The sequence below is a fragment of the Peromyscus maniculatus genome, chromosome 5 (assembly GCF_049852395.1).
Source record: "Peromyscus maniculatus bairdii isolate BWxNUB_F1_BW_parent chromosome 5, HU_Pman_BW_mat_3.1, whole genome shotgun sequence".
NCBI classification, from domain to species: Eukaryota; Metazoa; Chordata; class Mammalia; order Rodentia; family Cricetidae; genus Peromyscus; species Peromyscus maniculatus.
Genome location: NC_134856.1, coordinates 105,401,263 through 105,421,633, shown reverse-complemented (window position 1 = coordinate 105,421,633; position 20,371 = coordinate 105,401,263). Strand labels below are relative to the sequence as shown.

Below are 20,371 nucleotides of genomic sequence, written 5' to 3'. Positions count from 1 at the left end.
GTCTAGAGAGTGTGTATGGTGTCTCTTTGCATTAAGAATCTACATAGGGGCTGGAGAGGTGGCTCAGTGGTTAAGAGCACTGACTGCTCTTCCAGACGACCGAGATTCAATTCCCAGCACCCACGTGGCAGCTCACAACTGTTCGTAACTCCAAGATCTGACACCCTCACACAGATGTACAGGCAGGCAAAATGCCAAAGCACATAAATAAAAATAAATTATTTCAAAAAAGAATCATATATATATATATATATATATATATATATATATATAAAGAATCCACATGGGTGACACAGGAACTACAAAAGAACAGAAACACTCAAACACTAAATGAATGTTAATGAATACATTAGTGTGTATGGAGACATGGCGGACATCATAGTCACGCATAGCTCAAAATAGCTCACTATCACAGGAGGATAGATGGATTTAATAAAAGTATCACAAGTGAGCGTGCAGTGACAGCTATGGAATATGGAATAAGGAGGCTCACATCTTACTAGATAAGGAAGTGGCATGCACTAATTTAAGGGTGAGTGGTGGCCGCCATTACAGAGCATCAATTGAGCTGGTATCTGAAGGTCACCTGATGTAGAGGCCAATGGAATGAATGTTGTAGAAAGACTCTGTGGGAAGATACGCAGCATATGCAAAGGTTTGGTGGCAAGAGAGAAATGTCAGGAGTGAATAAGAGCAGAATTGGCTGGGAGGTGATTAAAGAAGAAAAATCAGGAATGAGTAAGAGCAAACTGAGCTGTGAGGAGGTTATAGAAGTATCTAAGTCAAGAATACACAGGGCATTGGGGACCTGGTGAAGAGTATCGGTCTTTATGTTAAAATCAGTGGTTAAAAAAAAAAGCTGGGTGGTGGTGGCGTATGCCTTTAATCCCAGCACTCAGGAGGCAGAGCCAGGCAGATCTCTGTGAGTTCGAGACCAGCCTGGTCTACAGAGCGAGATCCAGGATAGGCACCAAAACTACACAGAGAAACCCTGTCTCGAAAAAAACCAAAAAAAAAAAAAAAAAATCAGTGGTAGTATTTTAATGGAAAAGGACATAATCAGGGTTTTGATTTTCAATAGTCACACTGCATCAAAGAATTGGTGAGGAGGTCCCATTGCAGTCCAGGAGAGTAGTGGTGGAGGGAGTAGTGAGAGATAAGCAAGTAGATAGCCTGGCCACACTCATACTCTATGAGAGGATGCATGATGTCCACAGCAACAGTTGCATTTTGGTTTGTTGTTAGATCAATGGGGATGCTTCTCACAATGATAGCAGCATACACAATGAAGACCACAAACAGGAAAATGGACACAAAGGTCTGGATAGCACATGTGACATTTGTAGTCCAGTTATGTATTTGGTAACAATTTAAACATAGGTCATAATTAAAATTTTCAGTATGGATAAGGTTGTGTGGGTGGACAGCATGATATAAAAGAGAAAGCCTATGACTAATTTTTCAAGTGTTTAATGGTCAGTAGAGGATAATTAGACAGAGAAGGGAGGGAGGAGGAAAGGACAGAGAGAGGAAGGGAGGAAGAAAAGTATAGAAGGCAAACCAAGAAAATAGTGTTAAGATGGAGAAGTGGAAAGAATGAATTATGAAAAGGAGTGATCAATCTGCAGAGATCTGGCTGATGAGGAGAAACAGAGTGAGAAGAAAGGCGCCCAGCCCTGAGACATTGGGGGGCAAAAGAGTGGGAGGGAGGAAGGTGAGAGGATACAGATCAAAGAAAGTGTGGAGCAAGCTTGTTGAAGACCCCTGAGGCAGAGCTCATTGAGAAATCAAAGTGTCTTAAGCAAAAGCATCAAGTATGAATGGAAAATTCCTGGGAGAGGGATGAGGAAGGGCTGTTGTGCCTAAAGCCCAGCTAGGAAGATAACAAGAATGGAATGAAGGTGGCCTTGCCTTTTCACTGACAGTCCAAGGTCATGCCTATATTTGCTAGTGAGAAATCCAAGGAGGGCTTCGTTCTTAGTATCGTTCCTCCTACTTCGAAGTACAGAGGGTGCATATGTGGCTTGTGGCTTGTGGGTAAGACAAAGGCTACAGTGTTCTTATTAGACAGAAGAGCAACATGGCAGAGATGCCCTGCTGGTGGCCAGGCAAGGTCTTTGCCTTCCTTACAACCCCTGGAATACCTACACATTCTTCCTCTTCTGGTCCATTTATGGCAATTTCCACTACCCAACCTGAATATAAACCCAGAAAGTTCAGAAACCAGGACATGTATTATTTGACACATCTTCAGCAAAGTGTGGGATCCCATTTACAGTAAGTACCAATAAATGTTTGATAAGTCACTTATTGGAGCAGCTCTGAGCTGGTATAGAAGACCAGTTGGGGGACAGAAAGAATAGGAAAGTGTCCTAGTTTCTGGCCTGTTGTTGAGACAAATGCCATGACCAAAGCAACTTACAGGAGGAAAGGATTTATTTGACTTACACATCTAGGTCATGGTTCATCATTGAGGGAAGTCAGGGTGGGGGCTCAAGCAGGGATGTGAAGCAGAAGCCATGGAGGAATGCCACTCGCCAGCTCACCCACAGGCTCATATTTTGCTAACTTCCTTATACAGCCCAGGACTATGCGCTTTAGGGTGATGCTGCCCACCAACAGGCTGGACCATCTTGCACCAGCTAACAATCAATCAATCCCATACACATGCCCAAAGGCCAATTTGATCTGACTAATACGTTGATTGAGACTCCCTTCTCAGGTGACTCTAGGCTATGTCAAGTTGACAGTTAAAGCTAATGGAGACAGGAGAAAAGGAACCAATTTTGCCCCAAATTTATGCACCTTGCTTTCAGAGCCCATGGGCTCCTTTTCTTATGGTGTTACAGTGTCAGAAACCTGGATGTGACACCACCACTCTCTTTGGCAATCCTTGAACTGACCCAGGTCTCATTAAGGCACAGAGTCAGCTATCCAAAGTCTTCATTAATCCATCTTTTTTCCCTCCCTTGACTCTTTTAGTTTTTGTTTTCTTTTCCTTTTTTGAAATTCACTTGTTTTGATTTTATGCATACAAGGGTTTTGCCTGTATGTATTATGCCTGTGCACTGTAAGTGTGCAGTGGCTATGGAGGCCACAAGAGGGCATTGGATCCCTTGAAACTGGAGTTACTGGTGGTTGTTAGCTGCTATGTGGGTGCTGGGAATCGAACCCGGGTCCTCTAGGAGAACAGTCAGTCTTCTTAACTGCTGAGCTATCTTGCCAGTCCCTAGTTTTTGTTTGTTCATCATTCATCTTTAGCTGTTGCAGATAAAAAGTTTGATTTCTCCCTGGGCCCATCAAAGAGGAAACTGATTTCTTCTATATTTTCTTTCAAAATTGGCCATCCTGAAAGAATAAAAATCATTGAAGATTTTTTCAAATGGTTTGTATATTTGCAACAAAGAAGAATGAATGTTGAAAACGGAAACAAAATGAACAAAAACAAATCCAAACTAAAAGGCCTTTCATGAGGTTGTAACGTTTCATCTTATGTTTGTTTATTGGATCATAGAGGAAGACAGATAAATAAAGCCACCTTTAAACTCAGATGTGGAACTTGCCACATACAATCCACAGTGCAAAAAGAAGCGCACACAGACTTTAGTGGCTGAGCCTGGCCCCTCAGGATCCTCATGTCACCCCTTCCTGGTGTTGGTGGCTCCCGGGGGATAGCAGTCTCGTGCAAGTTCCTCTTCCTTTCAATAAGGACTCTGACCTTGTGCTTCGAAGGTGCTCACTTTTCTATTAACTTTTGTAGACAAAGGAAAACAAAACACACAGAGACATCACTGGAGAGTCCTTGCACCTGGAGACTGTGCCAACACCCCAAAGAAATTAGTGTAGGCTAGGACATTTTTCCCAAGTTGTCTTTTGTCCAGTGACAGGTTATCCATGCCATCCTCACATGTCTCCACTATGGACATAATAATAAATAGGACTGCCAGGGGTCAACCTGCCTCCTTCCTCTGCCCTACCATGGGAAATCTATGTGAAAATATCTGAGTAACTGCAGCATTATGCTAGGTCCAGTCTCAGGGCATGAGATCCTCAGTGCTATGTGTTGAGGCTGTATCCTGAGAATAAAACAAGCAGATAAAAAGCCATGGTGTCCATAGAGCTGGCCCTCCGGTGGTTTGGTATCGCTACTCTCGAAATAGCACGGTGCATTTATAGTGCTAATAGGTACATTCTCCGTGTCTCCAAATTTCAGCTTTTAATAAACTAACTTGTTATTAAGAAAATGAAAATAAAACGTTTCTTGGTGATTCTGCACCAGGCACACACTCCAACTTCCATGGTCCTGCACTCCAGCGTCATCTGCCTGTTCTAGGAAGCATTCCAGATGCTGGAGGTATTGGAACACCTCTCAACGGCGCTGTCACTGCCTTGAATCCACAGATTTCTTCTCAGTAGTTTACTTCTGTTCTCCTAATGTGGGGTAGCCTATCTGTGATAAAATGGTTCTCAGAAATTCATGGTGAGTCCTTGAATAATAGGCCAAATTGTGATGTTACAATGGTGCCTTCAGTATGGTCAGGGAACACATAGCAGATATACACCCCCAAAATGAAGCCCTGGGAGAGCTGAGGTTGAGAAAGGCTTTGCAACAATATAAAAAAGCCTGTTTTGCCTGAAGGTCAGAACAATACAAATATGTCTGTCCTTAATTCTGGTCATAATGGCACACACACATAACTCAAGCCCTCAGAAATGGAGGTGGAAAAATCATGAGCTACAGGTCAGCTTGGGCTATATAGAAAATTCAAGCCTAGTCTAAGCTATATTTATTGAGGTCCTGAATACACACACACACACACACACACACACACACACACACACCTCAAGTCAAGCCAAACCAACAAAGAAAAACACCAAATAAGAGATATTTTCTCTTGACCCTTGCATTCATTTATACTATAGGTTCTAAGCAGAGCAATTAGAGAAGAAAAAAATGAAGGTTATTCAGACTGGAAACAGAAGTAAAATCACCTATATTTGTAGCTAACAAAATCATTTATGTGGAGATCAGACAGTACCCACTAGAAGCTGGTAGGATGAGTTTCATGAAACTGTAGGGCATTACAAAGTTAATAACATGTAGGGCATGTCTATTGTATTTAATACAAAAATTAAACTGAGAAAATCATTCCACTTAAAGTAGAATTTAAAAACCAGGCACAGTGATGTACATCTGTAATGTCAGTGTCTGAGAGGTGGGGGCAGAAGTTCTGGGATAGTCTGTCTGGGCTCCATAGCGAGTTCCAGGCCCACCCAACATCAGCACATGCTGGTACCAGCTCTTACCCAGGGATAACACACTTGGTAACACACTCAGACCAAAGCAGATATTATAAAAGTACATTAACATCAACAACACAAAGGACCAATGAGCAGTGGCTCAGCTGTACCACCGGCTTACAAGCAATTATATCCTACTCCAAATCAAACAGCCAGGGGCGACGAGAAAATCCTCTTTGACTCCACATTTCTCTCTTTTCCTCTTCAGGAGGAATATCTGTCTATTCTGACTGTTTCTATTTCCTCCCACCATATTTTCTTTCTTTCTTCCTTTTTTCCCTCTACAGATAGAACAGACAACAGAAAACTGTGGAAAGCAATTATTTGACTCAATGGTTTGCAAGCACAAAGACCTGAGTTTGAGACCCCAAATCCATGTAAAAAGAAGGGACACACACATACTTGTAACTTGATCACTGGGGAAGCAGAGACAGGAGGATCACTGGGCCTGATTGGCCAGCCAGGAGACTCAAGTGTTGTGCTGCCCACCAATAAGAGACGGTCTCAAAAGAGGTAGGCAGCATGAAGATGACATCTGAAGCTATCTTTGGCACACACACACACACACACACACACACACACACACACACACACACACGTGCACATGAGCCCAGACACACATATGCACTCTCTTTCCTCATGCCTAAAAACAGTGGGCTCACAGCCTCTTGTCTCTCCTAACAGCTGTTGGCGTTCATCACAACAGGGTGTCTTGATTCAGTGGGGCTTAGCAACAGGGCAATTTCACTCCTGCCAATTCTAATCCAGGAGTCATTTCTGTTCCCATCTATTCACCATCCACAGTTTATATGGAAAGCAAACTGCCAGCTTCTCTTTGAGCACACCTTCACTGCCCCCCTGTCTTCATCATTCATCTGAAAGTTGTTTTTGCCAGGATCATCTCTATGACAGCTGTGCCTAACCCAGTGGTAAGTTTTAGTTCCGATGTAATTTTAGTCCTGGACAGCGCTTTCCAGAGATATTGCTTCCTTCTCCCCAACACTCCACTTTTCTAACCCTTATTCCACATCTCTGAAGGTATGTCCACATCTCTTTTGCATTTTTCTTAGCTGTTCATTTGTGAGAAGCTCAGTTTCCCAAATTTGCTACAGCAGCTCTGATGCTGTACTGCTGGGCGGTGTGGTGTCAGTGATATTGTTCCAGGTGTGGCCTGCTCCTGCTCCCCCAGCCCACATCTGCTTCTCAGTGATTCATCACCAGCTGCTCTCTTGCCTGCATCTTGAGCTTCCAAACTTTCCTCAATCTGATAATGTCTCACCTTCACAGTCGTGTGTTTTCTGTTTCTTTAGCCCAGTCCTGAATTTCTCCCTTGGCAAATAGAAGGTAGAAAGTCAGGGATGCCACATTAATGCCTGCCATCAAGAAGAAGATTATATGCCAAGCATTTTCTGGATCCTGAGGGATTAAGATACAAAGTAAGTGTGAGTGACTGATCTTGATTTTGTGTCTTATAACATTTAAAATGTAGTATTAAAGTAGTATGTAGACTCAACACAGGTCACTTAAGCATTCAAAACACTAGTAAGAAAGTCATCATTTCACTCTACACAAGTAATTGCTTTTATATATAGAAATTTCTGTTTTCACCAGCTATTAATATGACAGTTTCTTTTTCTTTGTGTGTGTGTGTGTGTGTGTGTGTGTGTGTGTGTGAATTCTTTCTTTTTTCTTTTCCTTTTTCTTTGTTTTGTTTTGTTTCTCTGTGTAGCCCTGACTGTCCTGAAACTCACTCTGTTGACCAGGCTGGCCTTGAACTCAGAGATCCACCTATCTCTGCCTTCCAATTACTGTATTTAAAGGGGTACCCTACTACCACCAGGCAATATATCAGTTTCTTAGAAATAATGCATCATTTTTCTCAAGATTTATTATTTTAAAACTTCCTGTCTCTTTCAAGATACTTATCCAGACAGCAGTGTGTTATACCAGATAAGCATGTATAGATATGTGTGGGACTCTAGCTCCCACTTTTTCAAGGGTTCTTAGGTGGAGAAGAGAGGACTCAAGAAATGATAGATAGAGAGACCTAGCCAATGAGAAGAAAGACAGAAACACAGGATAGCTTCGGGAGGGCCTGGATCAATACCCAACGGCCTCATTCTGTACTGAAAAGGTCTTTTTATAACATGCCAAGGGGAGAGGCAAAAGACCTCCCCCTTGCAAGATCAAAGCACACCGCACAGCCAAGTGTAGACCTTTCCAAACACCTGGTAACCACGCCTGTGGCCAAATCATCTCCTTGTGCAGCCCTGCTGGGTAAAGCTAGCTCAGATTCTCAGACACTGAGTAGGTTCTCACTAGAAAGCCTCTGTGAACTTCCACAGATAGGTATATAGAGAAAGTGGGTTTTGTTTGTTTGTTTGTTTGTTTTTCCGAGACAGGGTTTCTCTGTGTAGCTTTGCGCCTTTCCTGGGACTCACTTGGTAGCCCAGGCTGGCCTCGAACTCACAGAGATCCACCTGGCTCTGCCTCCCGAGTGCTGGGATTAAAGGCGTGTGCCACCACCACCCGGCGAGAAAGTGTGTTTTTAAATGCAGTTGGCAGATTCTGTGCACTATAACTATTATTTTTAGCCACTCTATGTACAGTAATTGTTATTTTGCTATGATGCCTCTCATATTATCTCATATTTCCCATGATACAATTAAGAGAAAGCAGTCCAGGTTTTCTTCTTCAAGGCCTTCACAGTGGTGGGTGTGGTGGCACCCGCCTGTGTGTCAGCATTCAGAAGGCAGAGGCAGGAGGATAGCTGCAAGTAGGAGACCAGCATGGATGCATAGTGAGTTCCAGGTCAGCCAGGCCTACACAGTGAGGTCCTGTCTCAAATAAAACCCCAAATCCCCTCAGTTAGTCTTAGCCCTTTGTGAACACATGCTAGTTGTATAAAAACATTATCATTTCCCATAAAAATAATCTAAAGTTTTGACCAGCAGATCTTATAACAGAATTTGAAGGCATTTTACAAATTTTTAAGTCTTTTAATATAAGAAAATGGTGTATCTTGCCATTTATGAGATTTTTAAATTTTGTAAAAACTATCTCCTGATTTCCCCACTGGTATGTAAACTGTTCATTAAATATATTCTTAGATATATTATTTTATTTTAGGGCTATAAATTATATACTAAAATTATTTTGTGCTATTTATTCAGATATTTAGAAAATAATTCATACAGACCATTGATTTATACTATTTATATATTTATACTATATCAGAAATTATGTCAAATTGTTTGTTATCATACTTTAGCTGTAGAGCCTTCTGATTGTCTTTGAATCGCTTCCCTTTTCCATGAGTATCTTTCATATTTGAACTAGAATACAGTACAAAGCTACTAAGATCATCGCCTCCTTTTCTTGCTCTCAGTGTCAAAGGAAAACCATCTCACGTTGCCCTGACCTGTGCTGTTTTCTGCAGTAACTGCAAGGTGACTCTTGCGTTCTGATAAGGGATAACCAACTTCCAGTTCACCCTTACCTGTTAGATGTGGGCCCATCTTATTCTAATCTAGAATCGGAACTGCAGTTTCTGTAACCTACGTTCCCCTCTGCTGTGGAAAGGTAGGCTCCACTTCTTTATCTCTGAGCTGTCAGTTTACTCCAGGAAGAGGTCATTCTTAGTGAAAAGGTAGCTAACACGCCAGACTAGTGTCTCTTGAGAGCGTTTTCTTTTACATTTGGGTTGTTTACTCTGTGTGTATGTGTGTGTCCATGTGTGTGGGTGTCATGACACAAGAGTGGAGATCAGACGATGGTTTTCAGGGAGTTGGTACTCTCCCTCCACTATGTAGGCTCTGGAGATCAAACTCAGGCCATGAGTCTTGGTGAGTCTTTATCCACTGAGCCACCACAAAAATCCACGTGTACTGATAACAAATGCCCTCTTCTCAGTGGGAGGACTGAGCTAACAATTGGGCTAGCTGGTGCAGTGTATTTTTCTTTTATTTTCAAACATGTGGATGTGAGGGTGACATCTGTCACCCATTGATCACCAGGGTTGATTTGGCTGATCTGGCTGGCTAGGTGGGGGTCCCCTTCATCCCTCACTGCTCCATGTACTTTCCTCTGGAAGCTGCATGCTTGGTCAAGAGGACAGCCTTCCCTAAACAGAGGAAGATTAGTCTTTGGTCAAGGATATATGGGTAGCTGTGCCCCCCTGCTGGAACCTGCAAAGAAGCTCTCAGATGTGCATAGATTTTTACAGTCACTGTTGTTTGGTCTTTGGGTTGAAAGGGTACACTGTGTGTGACTTGGTCCGTTTACAGTCATTGCACTTGTACATTAACAATTTCTACGTGGCCAATTTCTATAAATTCCCAAGCTGCTTTACAATTACAGGAAATTTCTAGGGACAGTTTCATGGATGGTGTCACCTCTACCTAGATGTATTTTGATTTGCTTCTTTGGGGCTCACTGGGAGGTCTCAGCACTCCCGAAGCACCCCAGTTTGACTTGGTATTTTCTGCCACCCAAATGACACCAGGCAGATTACAAGGACTGGCTATTGATTTCTGATCACCCTTTTCCTCAGATGCAGCCCTTGGAAAGTCCAAAAGTTTTGTTTATCAGGGTCTCTATCCTCCATGTACTCTGGAGAGGACCCCTAGAATCAGAAGCTCTTTCCCCAACAGAAAAACAAACCCAGTCATTTGGAACAGCTCTCCGGGCTGCTGCTCCTTGCAGATGTTGCCTGTTACTGTCTCCGCACCTTCAGCGGCTCAAGCCTCACAGAAGATGCGCCTTCCAGTCTTCAGCCTCGATGACTGTTTCCAGTAAGAAAATTGACCCAACCGTGCACTCTCCCATTGATGGAAGTAGAGTCCTTAGAGGTTCCTTTTGTTCACACTAAGTCTGATATTTCTATTTTTGATTTGTATGTTGTTGATTACAAGGGGGTAAATTGGATTCCTTGTCATAGGTCATATTTCTTACATCTTCAGTCTCTTCTTTCACTTTTTAAAACGTGCGCGTTGTTTGCAGTATCTTTGAGGCTCTAATTTTGTGTTTGTTTGTTGTTTTTTCACATTTCTTTGAGTGTTTTGAGATTTTTTTTTCAGTCTTGAGCCATATTTACTAAACCCCCATGGAGCATGAATTCAGGATGTTTCTCTAGAAAATTTTAATTTGCTCCAGTCAGGCAGTTAAGGTTCTGAAAAACAATTCTTGGTGTGTGACATTTAGAAGAAACAAGATTTGATGGGACTGGGAAGAGAGCTCAGAGGTTAAGAGCACTAGCTACTTTTCCAGCGGACTGGGATTATCTATTTCCAGCACCCACATGGTGTCGCACAGTGAACTGTATCTCCAGTTCTAGAGCAAATGATGCTCTCTTCCAGACTCTGGGGGCACCAGGCACACACATGGCATATATTCAGGAAAAACAACCATTATATAAAATAAAAACAATCAAAAAAAGGATTTGGGAGAGAAAAGAGATTTGAATGTAGACTTCAAACTCTTGTTGGCTTACTGTTTCACATGCTCGGTGGACATTTTAGTCAATGTTTCTCTTCCCTCACACTGAGCCAAAAGCAGATGAGATTTTTTCCTGGGCAGAGATAACTTTGTGGAATTCTGAAATCACATTTCTTCACACCTTCCAGAAGTTAGAGGAGCAGTTTGCCCAGCTGACCGTGATTGGAAAGTGGCTCAGGGCATTCAATAGACGCAGTGGGAGAGGAGGGTGTGGTTGGCTCTTATGCTCAGAAAGAGAGCTGATCCTGGTTGCCCTGAATTTCCCTTCTCTCATGAGGCCAGCATTCCTCCTAGGGAGTCTCCATGGCACTGTCTGTGACTTCCGCCTTTATGATACCACAAGTATGTGAAGCAGGATTTGGGGAAGCTCCTCTATGGGAAATGTGGCCACAATGTATGCTGACCACCTCACCCTGGCCCATGCTGTGTGGTGGGTTGAAGAAATCCCCAACATGACTTCTCCATGTCAGAGCTTTTCTCTAAACAAACCAGTTTATGAGCTAGTGAAATTGATAGGGGATGGGGTTGGGGTAGATAAGGACCCTTTTGTATTCTATACTGTAAAGGGTACTTTTGTCCTCCATAAGGTAGAAAGGAACCTGCGCGTGCATGCTATCAATAACTTAGAGCACACACAGTGCTAGCATCTGACTGTTGTAAATTAATGCTTCAGCCCACGTGGAAGGACACAGGGTTCATGTAGGCAGATGCCAGTTAGACTCAGCATTTCAAGAAGGGACTGGCCTCAGGCTCCTAGAGAATGAGGGCGAAGTGCAAAGCCCAACACCCAGAGTGGTACAGACATCACAAATCTCAGCAATGTTGCTGACCACCTGACCAGCGGGGCAAGATGGACTTCTAGAATGATTAACTGCTTCCCTTTAAACCAGCTGGCTACAGTTTTCCCTAGGATCTTAACCCGCTGCCTTCTCAACTCACTGTTCGAACATTCCAATTCAAGTGCCACTTAAAGATGCAATTCCTGCCTCTGCTCACAGCTTTCGTGGTGGCAGGGAGCATAAACTTCAGTATTCGGATGCAGAATGAGGGTGCAGTCCTTTCTCACTACACACTTAAGCCATATGCTCATCCTGGCTCTGCCTTTTTGGATCAATGTTTGTCCAATGATCCACAGCAGCCAGTGGCCCTGTGGTCGTTCACCTCCCTGGAATCAATTTTTCTGAATCTCTAAAATGTTCTTTTGCTTGTTTTCTTCACGATGAGGCATGGATTTTAAAATTGTTGTTATTTGTGTGTGTCGCAGGATATGTGCATCTGAAAACGCATGTGCCACAGCCTGGGTGTGGAGGTCGGAGGGAATGTTTGTGGAGTTGGTTCTCTCTCTCCACCATCGTGTGGGTTCCAGGGTTCGAACAAGGGTGTTAGGCTTGTGCTGCACCCCCTACCACTGCCCCCCCAACCATCATGCTAGCCTGAAGCGTGTGTTTTAAGTAACTTTAAATTGGCAGAGTATTTCAATTGTGTCCAGCAAAAGGATTTTAAATAACTCTGTGACAATTGCAATACAGTGCCTGCCTCAGTAAAAGTGACAGTGCCCCCCCAACCCTTAGTTCCATGTCTTCCTGTTTCTGACTTCCTTTCTGATAAAGCTCACCTTCGTACTTCCACGACCCTCACTCAGCCAAATCCCGTTTCAAGCTACTGTTCCCTGTTCAAACCAGAGACCCATTTCCTTTCAAACAACTGAAGAGTTCCCAACACCAGCAGCTGCTGCACAACAAGAAAGAATAGACTGTCTGTAGGAGAAAGAATATATTGTCTGCTGACCCAGAGGACCACTCGCTGTTGGCATCTCCTCCAACAAGTTTTGTGCATGCGTGTATATAACTCTCTTTATACAATTAAGAGCAAAAAAAAAATTGAAAACAACTATGTATATCTGCATGCTACTTACCTGATTAAGGATCAACCCAGCCATAGTTGAAGAAATTAGGCCTCCAGTCATTCCAAATAAAGATGAAACTGCTTTAATAAGTCCATAATATCTGTACAAAAAGGAAAGAGAACGTGGATGGTAAGTGGTCCAAATGCTTCAGGCAAAGCTACCCCGATCCAATGAGGCCTGAAGAGGGAACTGTGATGCAACGAATACTCATTCCAACTGTTTAAGTTCATCAGCCCGGCAGAAAGCACGCAAGGCAGCAATGTTCTTGTTCTTCAGTATCAGAAAGGCTGACAGCAATAGAGAATCTACCACATTATCAAAATGGTCCCATGTTTAGAGGAAAACTCAGCAGTGTTTGAGACTTCCAAGTACAGCCAAGAAACTCAGAGGGTGATGTGAGGTGCTCGTAGGAAGTGGATTGAGACTTAATGACTGAAGGCTCTCTGTTCGATTACTTGGTCTAATCACACAGACCAGAACCACTGACCCCAAGGATTGCCGTCAAGACTCTGATGAAGAAGTGAAAAGGCTGTCTGTAAGCACCTATGATTGGCCAATCCTGGATGTTCATATCAACCTTAGCAGGAAACGAGCAAGAAAAACGAGGAGGCCACGGAAAGCCATAGACCAAGGAGAAGGCAAGTCCATCAGTCACAAAGAGCGAGCCAGTGCTTAGTGGAGACCAGATTGGTTCAGGCTGGGAGCCTTGGCCTTCAGCTCGGCATTAGAGGTTCTGAGTTAGAAGGTCTCATGGGTAGGAAAGTCTTCAGAATCTTTTGTTTTATTTCCTGTGGTCTATACTGTTTCACTTTGCCTTTACATGTTTGATGTGGGAAGAACATAGAGCTTGTCAGTTAACTCACCAGCCCCTGCTCAGGAAAGGGTCGCAGCTGAACCCTCAACACTGTGAGGTCACAGATTAGATTTTGACCTCAGTCTTGGGAGAGGTGGATAGTATATCCATTAGGATACTAACCTTTGCCTATTTCTATTGCGAAGAATACTTAAGCCTGTGAACAGACACAGGGATTGGTGGGGGCAGGGACCATTAAGTGGCCTCAGTTTCCACAGTTTACCTATTTGCTACAGCAACAGAATCCTTGGATGGAATTGGAGCCAGTTATGACTTTTCTGAGCCCTTGTTACTTCTGTCTTTATGAGCTTCATAAAAATAGTCAGTTTTAAATATATATATATATATATATATGTGTGTGTGTGTGTGTGTGTGTGTGTGTGTGTGTACACATATATACATACATACTTGTATAAGGACAAATACACTAATACACTAACACTACTGAGTTATTTTTGTCACCATAAAAGTTATATTTTGTCTTTTAATCTTAAAATAAATGGAAACACCTGTGTGGGTCCCTCTTGAGCCATGTCTTTTTGGTAAACTGGCATGAACCTGTTGCTCAGGTATATTTACATTCACAGCATCCCTTGCAGCTAACTGCAGCTTCAGAATTAAATTTGGGTTGGCTTTTGGATGAATAGAAACTGTGAGAATTTATTCTTAAAGTCATTTCTTGCTATGGACTTTCTTCTTTTCCTTTCAATGGTAAACATATGCCACCGTGACCAGAGAATGCCTTCTGGGTGAGTACAGTCACGTTGAATTAACTGCAGCTTGCTTTATGATGATGCATGTTTGTCAGCTTCAGTTGACTCTTACAGACCATTCAAAATTACATAAACTCAGTCCTTATTGAGTGCTGCCTTGCCTATGTCAATCAGTTCAAGTATGTTCATTTGTCCTTCTAATCATCAAAATCATTTCCAACTTTTTGTCTACCTCTTATTGTGGGTGATCTGTTGAGACCCCTAAAAGTCCCTTACTTGTAATTGTGTGTAATTATTTGAGAGTAGTGCCTGTCTAGTTCAGTCGACACAGCATGAACCTCTTAATTCTTTGAATCTCTTTGTTCATGATGAATATAAATAAAACTGTCTGGGCTGGCCAGGTGGGTCAGTGAGTGAAGGCACTTGCTGTGCAAGCCCGGCAGCCTGAGTTCAACCCCTGGAACCCATAAAAAGGTCAAAGGAGAAAACTGACTTCACAAAGTTGTCCTGTGACCACCAGATACACACTTGCACATACATGTGCGTGAGCGCGCAACACACACACACACACACACACCTGCATGCACATGCATAATAATGATAAATAAATAAAGGAATATTTTAGTTTGAACAAAAGTCGAAGTCGGATATATTTCTCTTTACCATTATGAAGTACATTTTAAAATTTCTAGCCATGTTTCTTGAACTTAAAGTGTATTTTATCTGATATTTTGATAGTAATGCTAGGCTTCTTTTTATTTGGTTGATTTTAGAATCCTCGTTCATTTAATCAGTGTCTCTTCTTGGCAGCAGAGCCATATGTCCTTGTAGATTTAAGTTAACCTGTGCAGGAAATCAGGAAGTTGGACACAGGACTTACACCCTCATAGGCCCAGCATGTGGGGGGCTAAGGCAGAGTTAGGAGTGTTCCTCTGGAATCCATTATACACCCACAAGATGGAGCACCTCTCTGACACAGGCCAGGCAGGCTTCACCCATCATCTCACGTCCCTCAGTCCCCTCACAGTGGGGAACAGCCAATGGTTTAAAGTATTTTGTAAGCAAATTAAAAAGAAACATGGCAGTAGGTTTTTCGTGTTACTGATTTAATACTCGAGCATAAAAATGGTGGAATCAAACCTGAACAAAATTAAGATGTCTGAACAATGGTGCAGTCCACTGTGGGAGGGAAGGAGAATTCAAGAGCACACAATCCACTTACTGATTAAATGGCTAAACTGTTGACATCACTGTTGCAGCTGCCTTGAGAAGATGGCATTGCTGTCTGACTGTACCACAGAGCATCCTAAGAACCTCCAGTACCATCTCTCTTACTGCTCCCCAAAGACATGGTGGCTACTACGGTCCCAGGCCATCTCTGTCTCACTCAATCTTATCCTCCCAAACAGGCTTTCATGAAATCACATCTGCATGACTCTCCTTCATAAAAAGGACTTTAAGTCCATTGGAGTGATGCAGCTTAGGCCAGATTAGATGTCACCCAGGTCATTACCTGCTTAGATAGCTTACATGCTGCCAGATGCTGATAGACAGCATCACTGAGGACGTGACTGACTGTAGCTAGTCTTGCAGAAAGACATATTTAGGTGTGGATCCTCACTGCCTCCACCCTTTGTTTTCCTACCCTATAAGAGTGGTATTATAGTCATACCAGGGCATGATAGGCACATAAGATATAACTAACATGGTTTCAACAATTCTTGCTCATATAAACCTTCCTCTTTCTCACTAATTAGACTCCTAGCGCTCCACCCGGGGGCCTAGCTGTGGATGTCTGCATCCAGATTCCTCAGTCCTTGGATGGGGTTTCTGGCACAACTATTAGGGTGTTTGGCCATCCCATCACCAGAGTAGGTCAGTCCCGGCTGTCTCTCGGCCATTGCCAGCAGTCTTTAGTGGGGGTATCTTTGTGGATTTCTGTGGGCCTCTTTAGCACTTTGTTTCTTCCTTTTCTCATGTGGTATTCATTTACCATGGTCTCCTATTCCTTGTTCTCCCTCTCTGTTCTTGATCCAGGTGGGATCTCCCGCTCTCTTTCCCTCGACCCTCACCGTTCATTGCTCCCACTCATGTCCAGGCTGTTCATGTAGATCTCACCCATTTCTCCGTCATTGGGTGATCCCCATGTCTTTCTTGGGGTCCTGTTTTACAGGTAGCCTCACTGGTGATGTGAGTAGCAGTCCAGGACAAATAGCCAAATGAATGGAAACACATGAACTATGAACCAAAGGCTGAGGGGCCCCCAACTGGATCAGGCCCTCTGAATAGGTGAGACAGTTGATTGGCTTGATCTGTTTGGGAGGCATCTAGGCAGTGGTACCAGGTCCTGGGCTTGCTGCATGAGATAGCTGTTTGAAACCTGGAACTTATACAGGGACTCTTGGCTCAATCTGGGAGGAGGGGACTGGACCTGCCTGGACTGAGTCTATCAGGTCAATCTCAGTCCTGGGGGTGGCCTTGATCTGGAGGTGGTGGGAATGGGGGGTGGGCTGGGGGGAAGGGGAGGGGGCAGGAAGGGGGAGAACAAGGGAATCTGTGGCTGTTATGTAGAACTGAATAGTATTGTAAAATAAAAGGAAAAAAAGATAACTAACATGATAATTACTTAAGATTTTGCAGGTATTATTTGTGGATATAGTCTTAATCTTTAAGTGAACACATTTTAATTGACTTTCTACACTTGAACTTAGTCAAAAGGCTGAGAAGCAATTGATGTTGCTCATTCTTTATCAAATAATTTTGTGTCTTTCTATAATTCCATGCAATTAGAATACTTGCTGGCATTTTTAAAGGCAAGCCTCAAGACTAAATAAATGAAATGGATACATTTGTTGTTTCTTATGGCCCATACTTTATGTGAACCTGGTGGGCAAGGCTCTTTTCAAATTTATGATAATGATTTTTTTTGTTTGTTTTACGTCACTAGAGGTCACTGCTTTGGATAATCCTATTAATATTTTGCCTGTGTTCTCCATGGAGTGTTAGCCCCACAGTACAGTGTGAGTGTTGTCTGTTAACCTGGCGTGAATTACAGAGCTGTTTCTGTTAGTCACACCAATCTCTCAAAGGACAGACATATGATAGTAAGAAGCAGTTTTCATGCTAAGAAAGTATGCACTAAAATCTTCTGTAGGATCCTGCTGTGGTTTGTATGTATGTTCTAGAGGTTTGGTTGCCAGGGGCTTGGTTGCTCCCAGCTTGGTTGCTAGGCTGATACTACAGGAGATGATGGAAGGGTGACCTGTTGGAAGGTCTTTAGGTTATTGAGGGGATATGCCCTCAAAGGAGATGTAGTCTTTCTGTTCCTGACCCTTCTTTTGTGTCCCAGATAGGAAGATGAGTAGTTTTGCTTCACATGAACTCTTGCCACAATGACCTGCCTCCCTATGGACCCAAAACGATGGAGCTAACTCATAAAGGACTAAAGCCTCCTAAACTATGACTCAAAATTAACCCTTTCTCATTATAAATAGGTTTACTTCAAGTTTTTTTTATAGTAATAGAGAGCTGACTAACACAAATTCCAAACCAGTGGTCATAATTAAGTATTTGAACATAAATCTCCTTGGTAATAAATAAGTATAGTTTGTTAAGAAATTAACATCTAAACTTGCACATAATAGCAGGAACGATGAAATAGACAGTCCCAATGACATTTGCTACATCCAAAGCACTACTGCGCACATTTTATCTATACTGAATTGTTCAGGACTCTTTTATTATTTCATTTTCTCTCTGTGTGTCAGAGACTCTCCCAGGTGGCCTCTGTCTTGCAATCCTCCTTCTTCTGCCTCCTGAGTGCCGGGTTACAAATATGTGCCAAACACATGCTTCCTTAATACTCTTAACAACTCACAAGCTAAGCATTCTCCTTTTTCTCCAGATCATAGATGAGGATATCAACACAAAGGTTTGTTTGAGGTCAATGGCCATCTAGACCAATAATGCAATAATATGACTTTAAAATAGGCACTTGCCATCTCTGGGCTATTCTCTATAGGTCTGTAATAGGTGTACAGTCTATATGTGCAACTATTCACATCATTATTTATATTTGACATACATGATTTTCCCTCAGAACTGTCACTCTTATGCCTGTGAGTGTCATAATATTTGAAATCCTAAGGTGCCCCTGAAATTAGGATTCAATAAAGAAAAAGAAGGTATTTTTAAAAATACCTTTTCTTTTTTGGGCATTTTGAAATAGGGTCTTATATAGCCCAGAGTAACCTGAAATTTTCTAGATAGCTGAGACTGAATTTGAATTCCTGCTTCTTCTGCCTTAACATCCAGAACTGAAATTAGAGTATATACCACCATACCAGAAAGAATGGTATTTTAAAATTATTACTCAATAACAAACTAAGAAAAATTACAATAATTACTTTTAAAAGAACTGGAAAATAAAGTAGTTAAGAATAAATTTAACCAAGGAATGGAATGATCTGTACTTCTAAATCTATAGGGCATTGATGAACTGAAGACATGCAAAGGATCAGAAGAATTAAAACTGGTAAAATATCTATGTTTCTTAAAGTGATCTAAACACTCTATCCATGCCCTGTGAAAATCCAAATGACACTTTTCACAGAAATAGAAAACAAATTATTAAACTGTATATGGCCTCACAAAGATAGGCAATCCCAAGAACAAATAACAAAGTAGGATGTCTCACCCTACTTGCCCTCAAAATATACCTCGAAGGTACAGCAGCCAAAGGGACCTGGGCTGACGACGTCAAAGCAACAAAGCAAAATACAGAGCCAAGAGATAAGCCTAGGTATTTATGGCAGGATTAATTTTTAACAAAGTTGCCGAGAACAGAAAATGGGCAGTAAATAGTATTGAAACCAATGTAAGTCTACCCACAGAAGAAAACAGAATTGTACCTTTCTTTCAGACAATATATAGTGCATCAACCCAAAAGTAACTGAAGGCCTGAAACTATAAAGTCATGACAAAGAAGCACTGTGGGAAACTCCAAGACTTTGGTTGGACAATGATTTTTTTTATATGACTGAAAAAAAAATCACAAGCAACAAAAGCAAAAGGAGAAGAATGGAATTCCTTCAAACTACCACTTTTCTGCAAAGTCAGGGAAACAGTCAGTCTAGTGAAGTAGCATAGGCAACAGGAAATTTGTAAACTACACATTTGATAGAGGATGACTATCAGAAATATGTCAGAAACACAACCTAAATCAACATGGGCAAAGAACCCAAATGGATACTTTTCAAAAAAGACCTCAATTGTCAACAAATATATAAGAAAATTGTTTAACATCACCAATCATCAAAGAAATGCAGATTCAAAACATAGTGAGACATTACCTTGTATGTTAGGATGGCTGTAAAAAAAACGAGAGAGGTGTTGGTAAGAGGTAGAAAACTGAATTAGTGCAGCTACTAGAGAAACAGTATAAAGGAGCCTCACCATATTTCCTAGAGCTATGGCTGCTAAGCACACATTAGAAAGAGACTGAGTCGATATGTTAGACATCTGAAGTGGTATGTTTATTATAACATTACCCACCTAGATAAGACACAGAAAAAGCTAGTGTCCACACACACAAAATAGAATGCTATTTCCTTTAAAAAAAGAAATCCTGTCATTTTTAACAATATGGATGACCCTGGAAGATATAATGTTGAGCAAAATAAGCAGGTCACAAACAAATGGCACACAATGTCATGGACATGTGGAATATAAAGAAGGTAACTTCATTAGAGTAGAGAATAGAAAGGGTATTATCAGAGTCTAGGGGTGAAGAGAGATGTTTAGGAAGATGCTGACTGAAAGATATAAAATTTCAATGATAAGTTCAAGAGACTTATCAAAAGACAGTGACTGCTTTTGTATTCTTGAAAAGAGTTACCATGATAGATTTTAAGCATTTTCATTACAAAAGAAATGAATTCTATTATATATATATATATATATATATATATATATATATATATTATTACTTAACTCCATTTAATCATCCTACAATGTATACATTTCAAAACATCATGCTGTATACAATAAATGCATGCAATTTTATTTATTAATGCAAAAATAAATACATTTTAAGAGAGCCCT

General features: G+C 41.7%; 1 protein-coding gene across 7 annotated transcripts in view; it reads right to left on the bottom strand.

The window, feature by feature from the left end:
* The window catches only part of Slc17a1 (solute carrier family 17 member 1), a 42,697-nt gene that overhangs the window by 7,192 nt on the left and 15,134 nt on the right, over window positions 1-20,371 (bottom strand). For 4 of the 7 annotated variants that reach the window (XM_042278270.2, XM_042278271.2, XM_076573040.1 and 1 more), the window contains 3 exons: window positions 12,713-12,803; window positions 6,581-6,717; window positions 3,466-3,751 (listed from right to left, as the gene is read on the bottom strand). In XM_042278270.2, the coding sequence (XP_042134204.2) occupies window positions 6,583-6,717; window positions 12,713-12,803 (226 nt within the window). In that variant the 3' untranslated portion in view covers window positions 3,466-3,751; window positions 6,581-6,582. Of the gene's footprint in view, window positions 1-2,418; window positions 3,349-3,465; window positions 3,752-6,580; window positions 6,718-12,712; window positions 12,804-20,371 lie in introns of those variants that run through there. The other 3 variants (XR_013051526.1, XM_076573039.1, XM_042278272.2) reach the window with 2 other exon arrangements.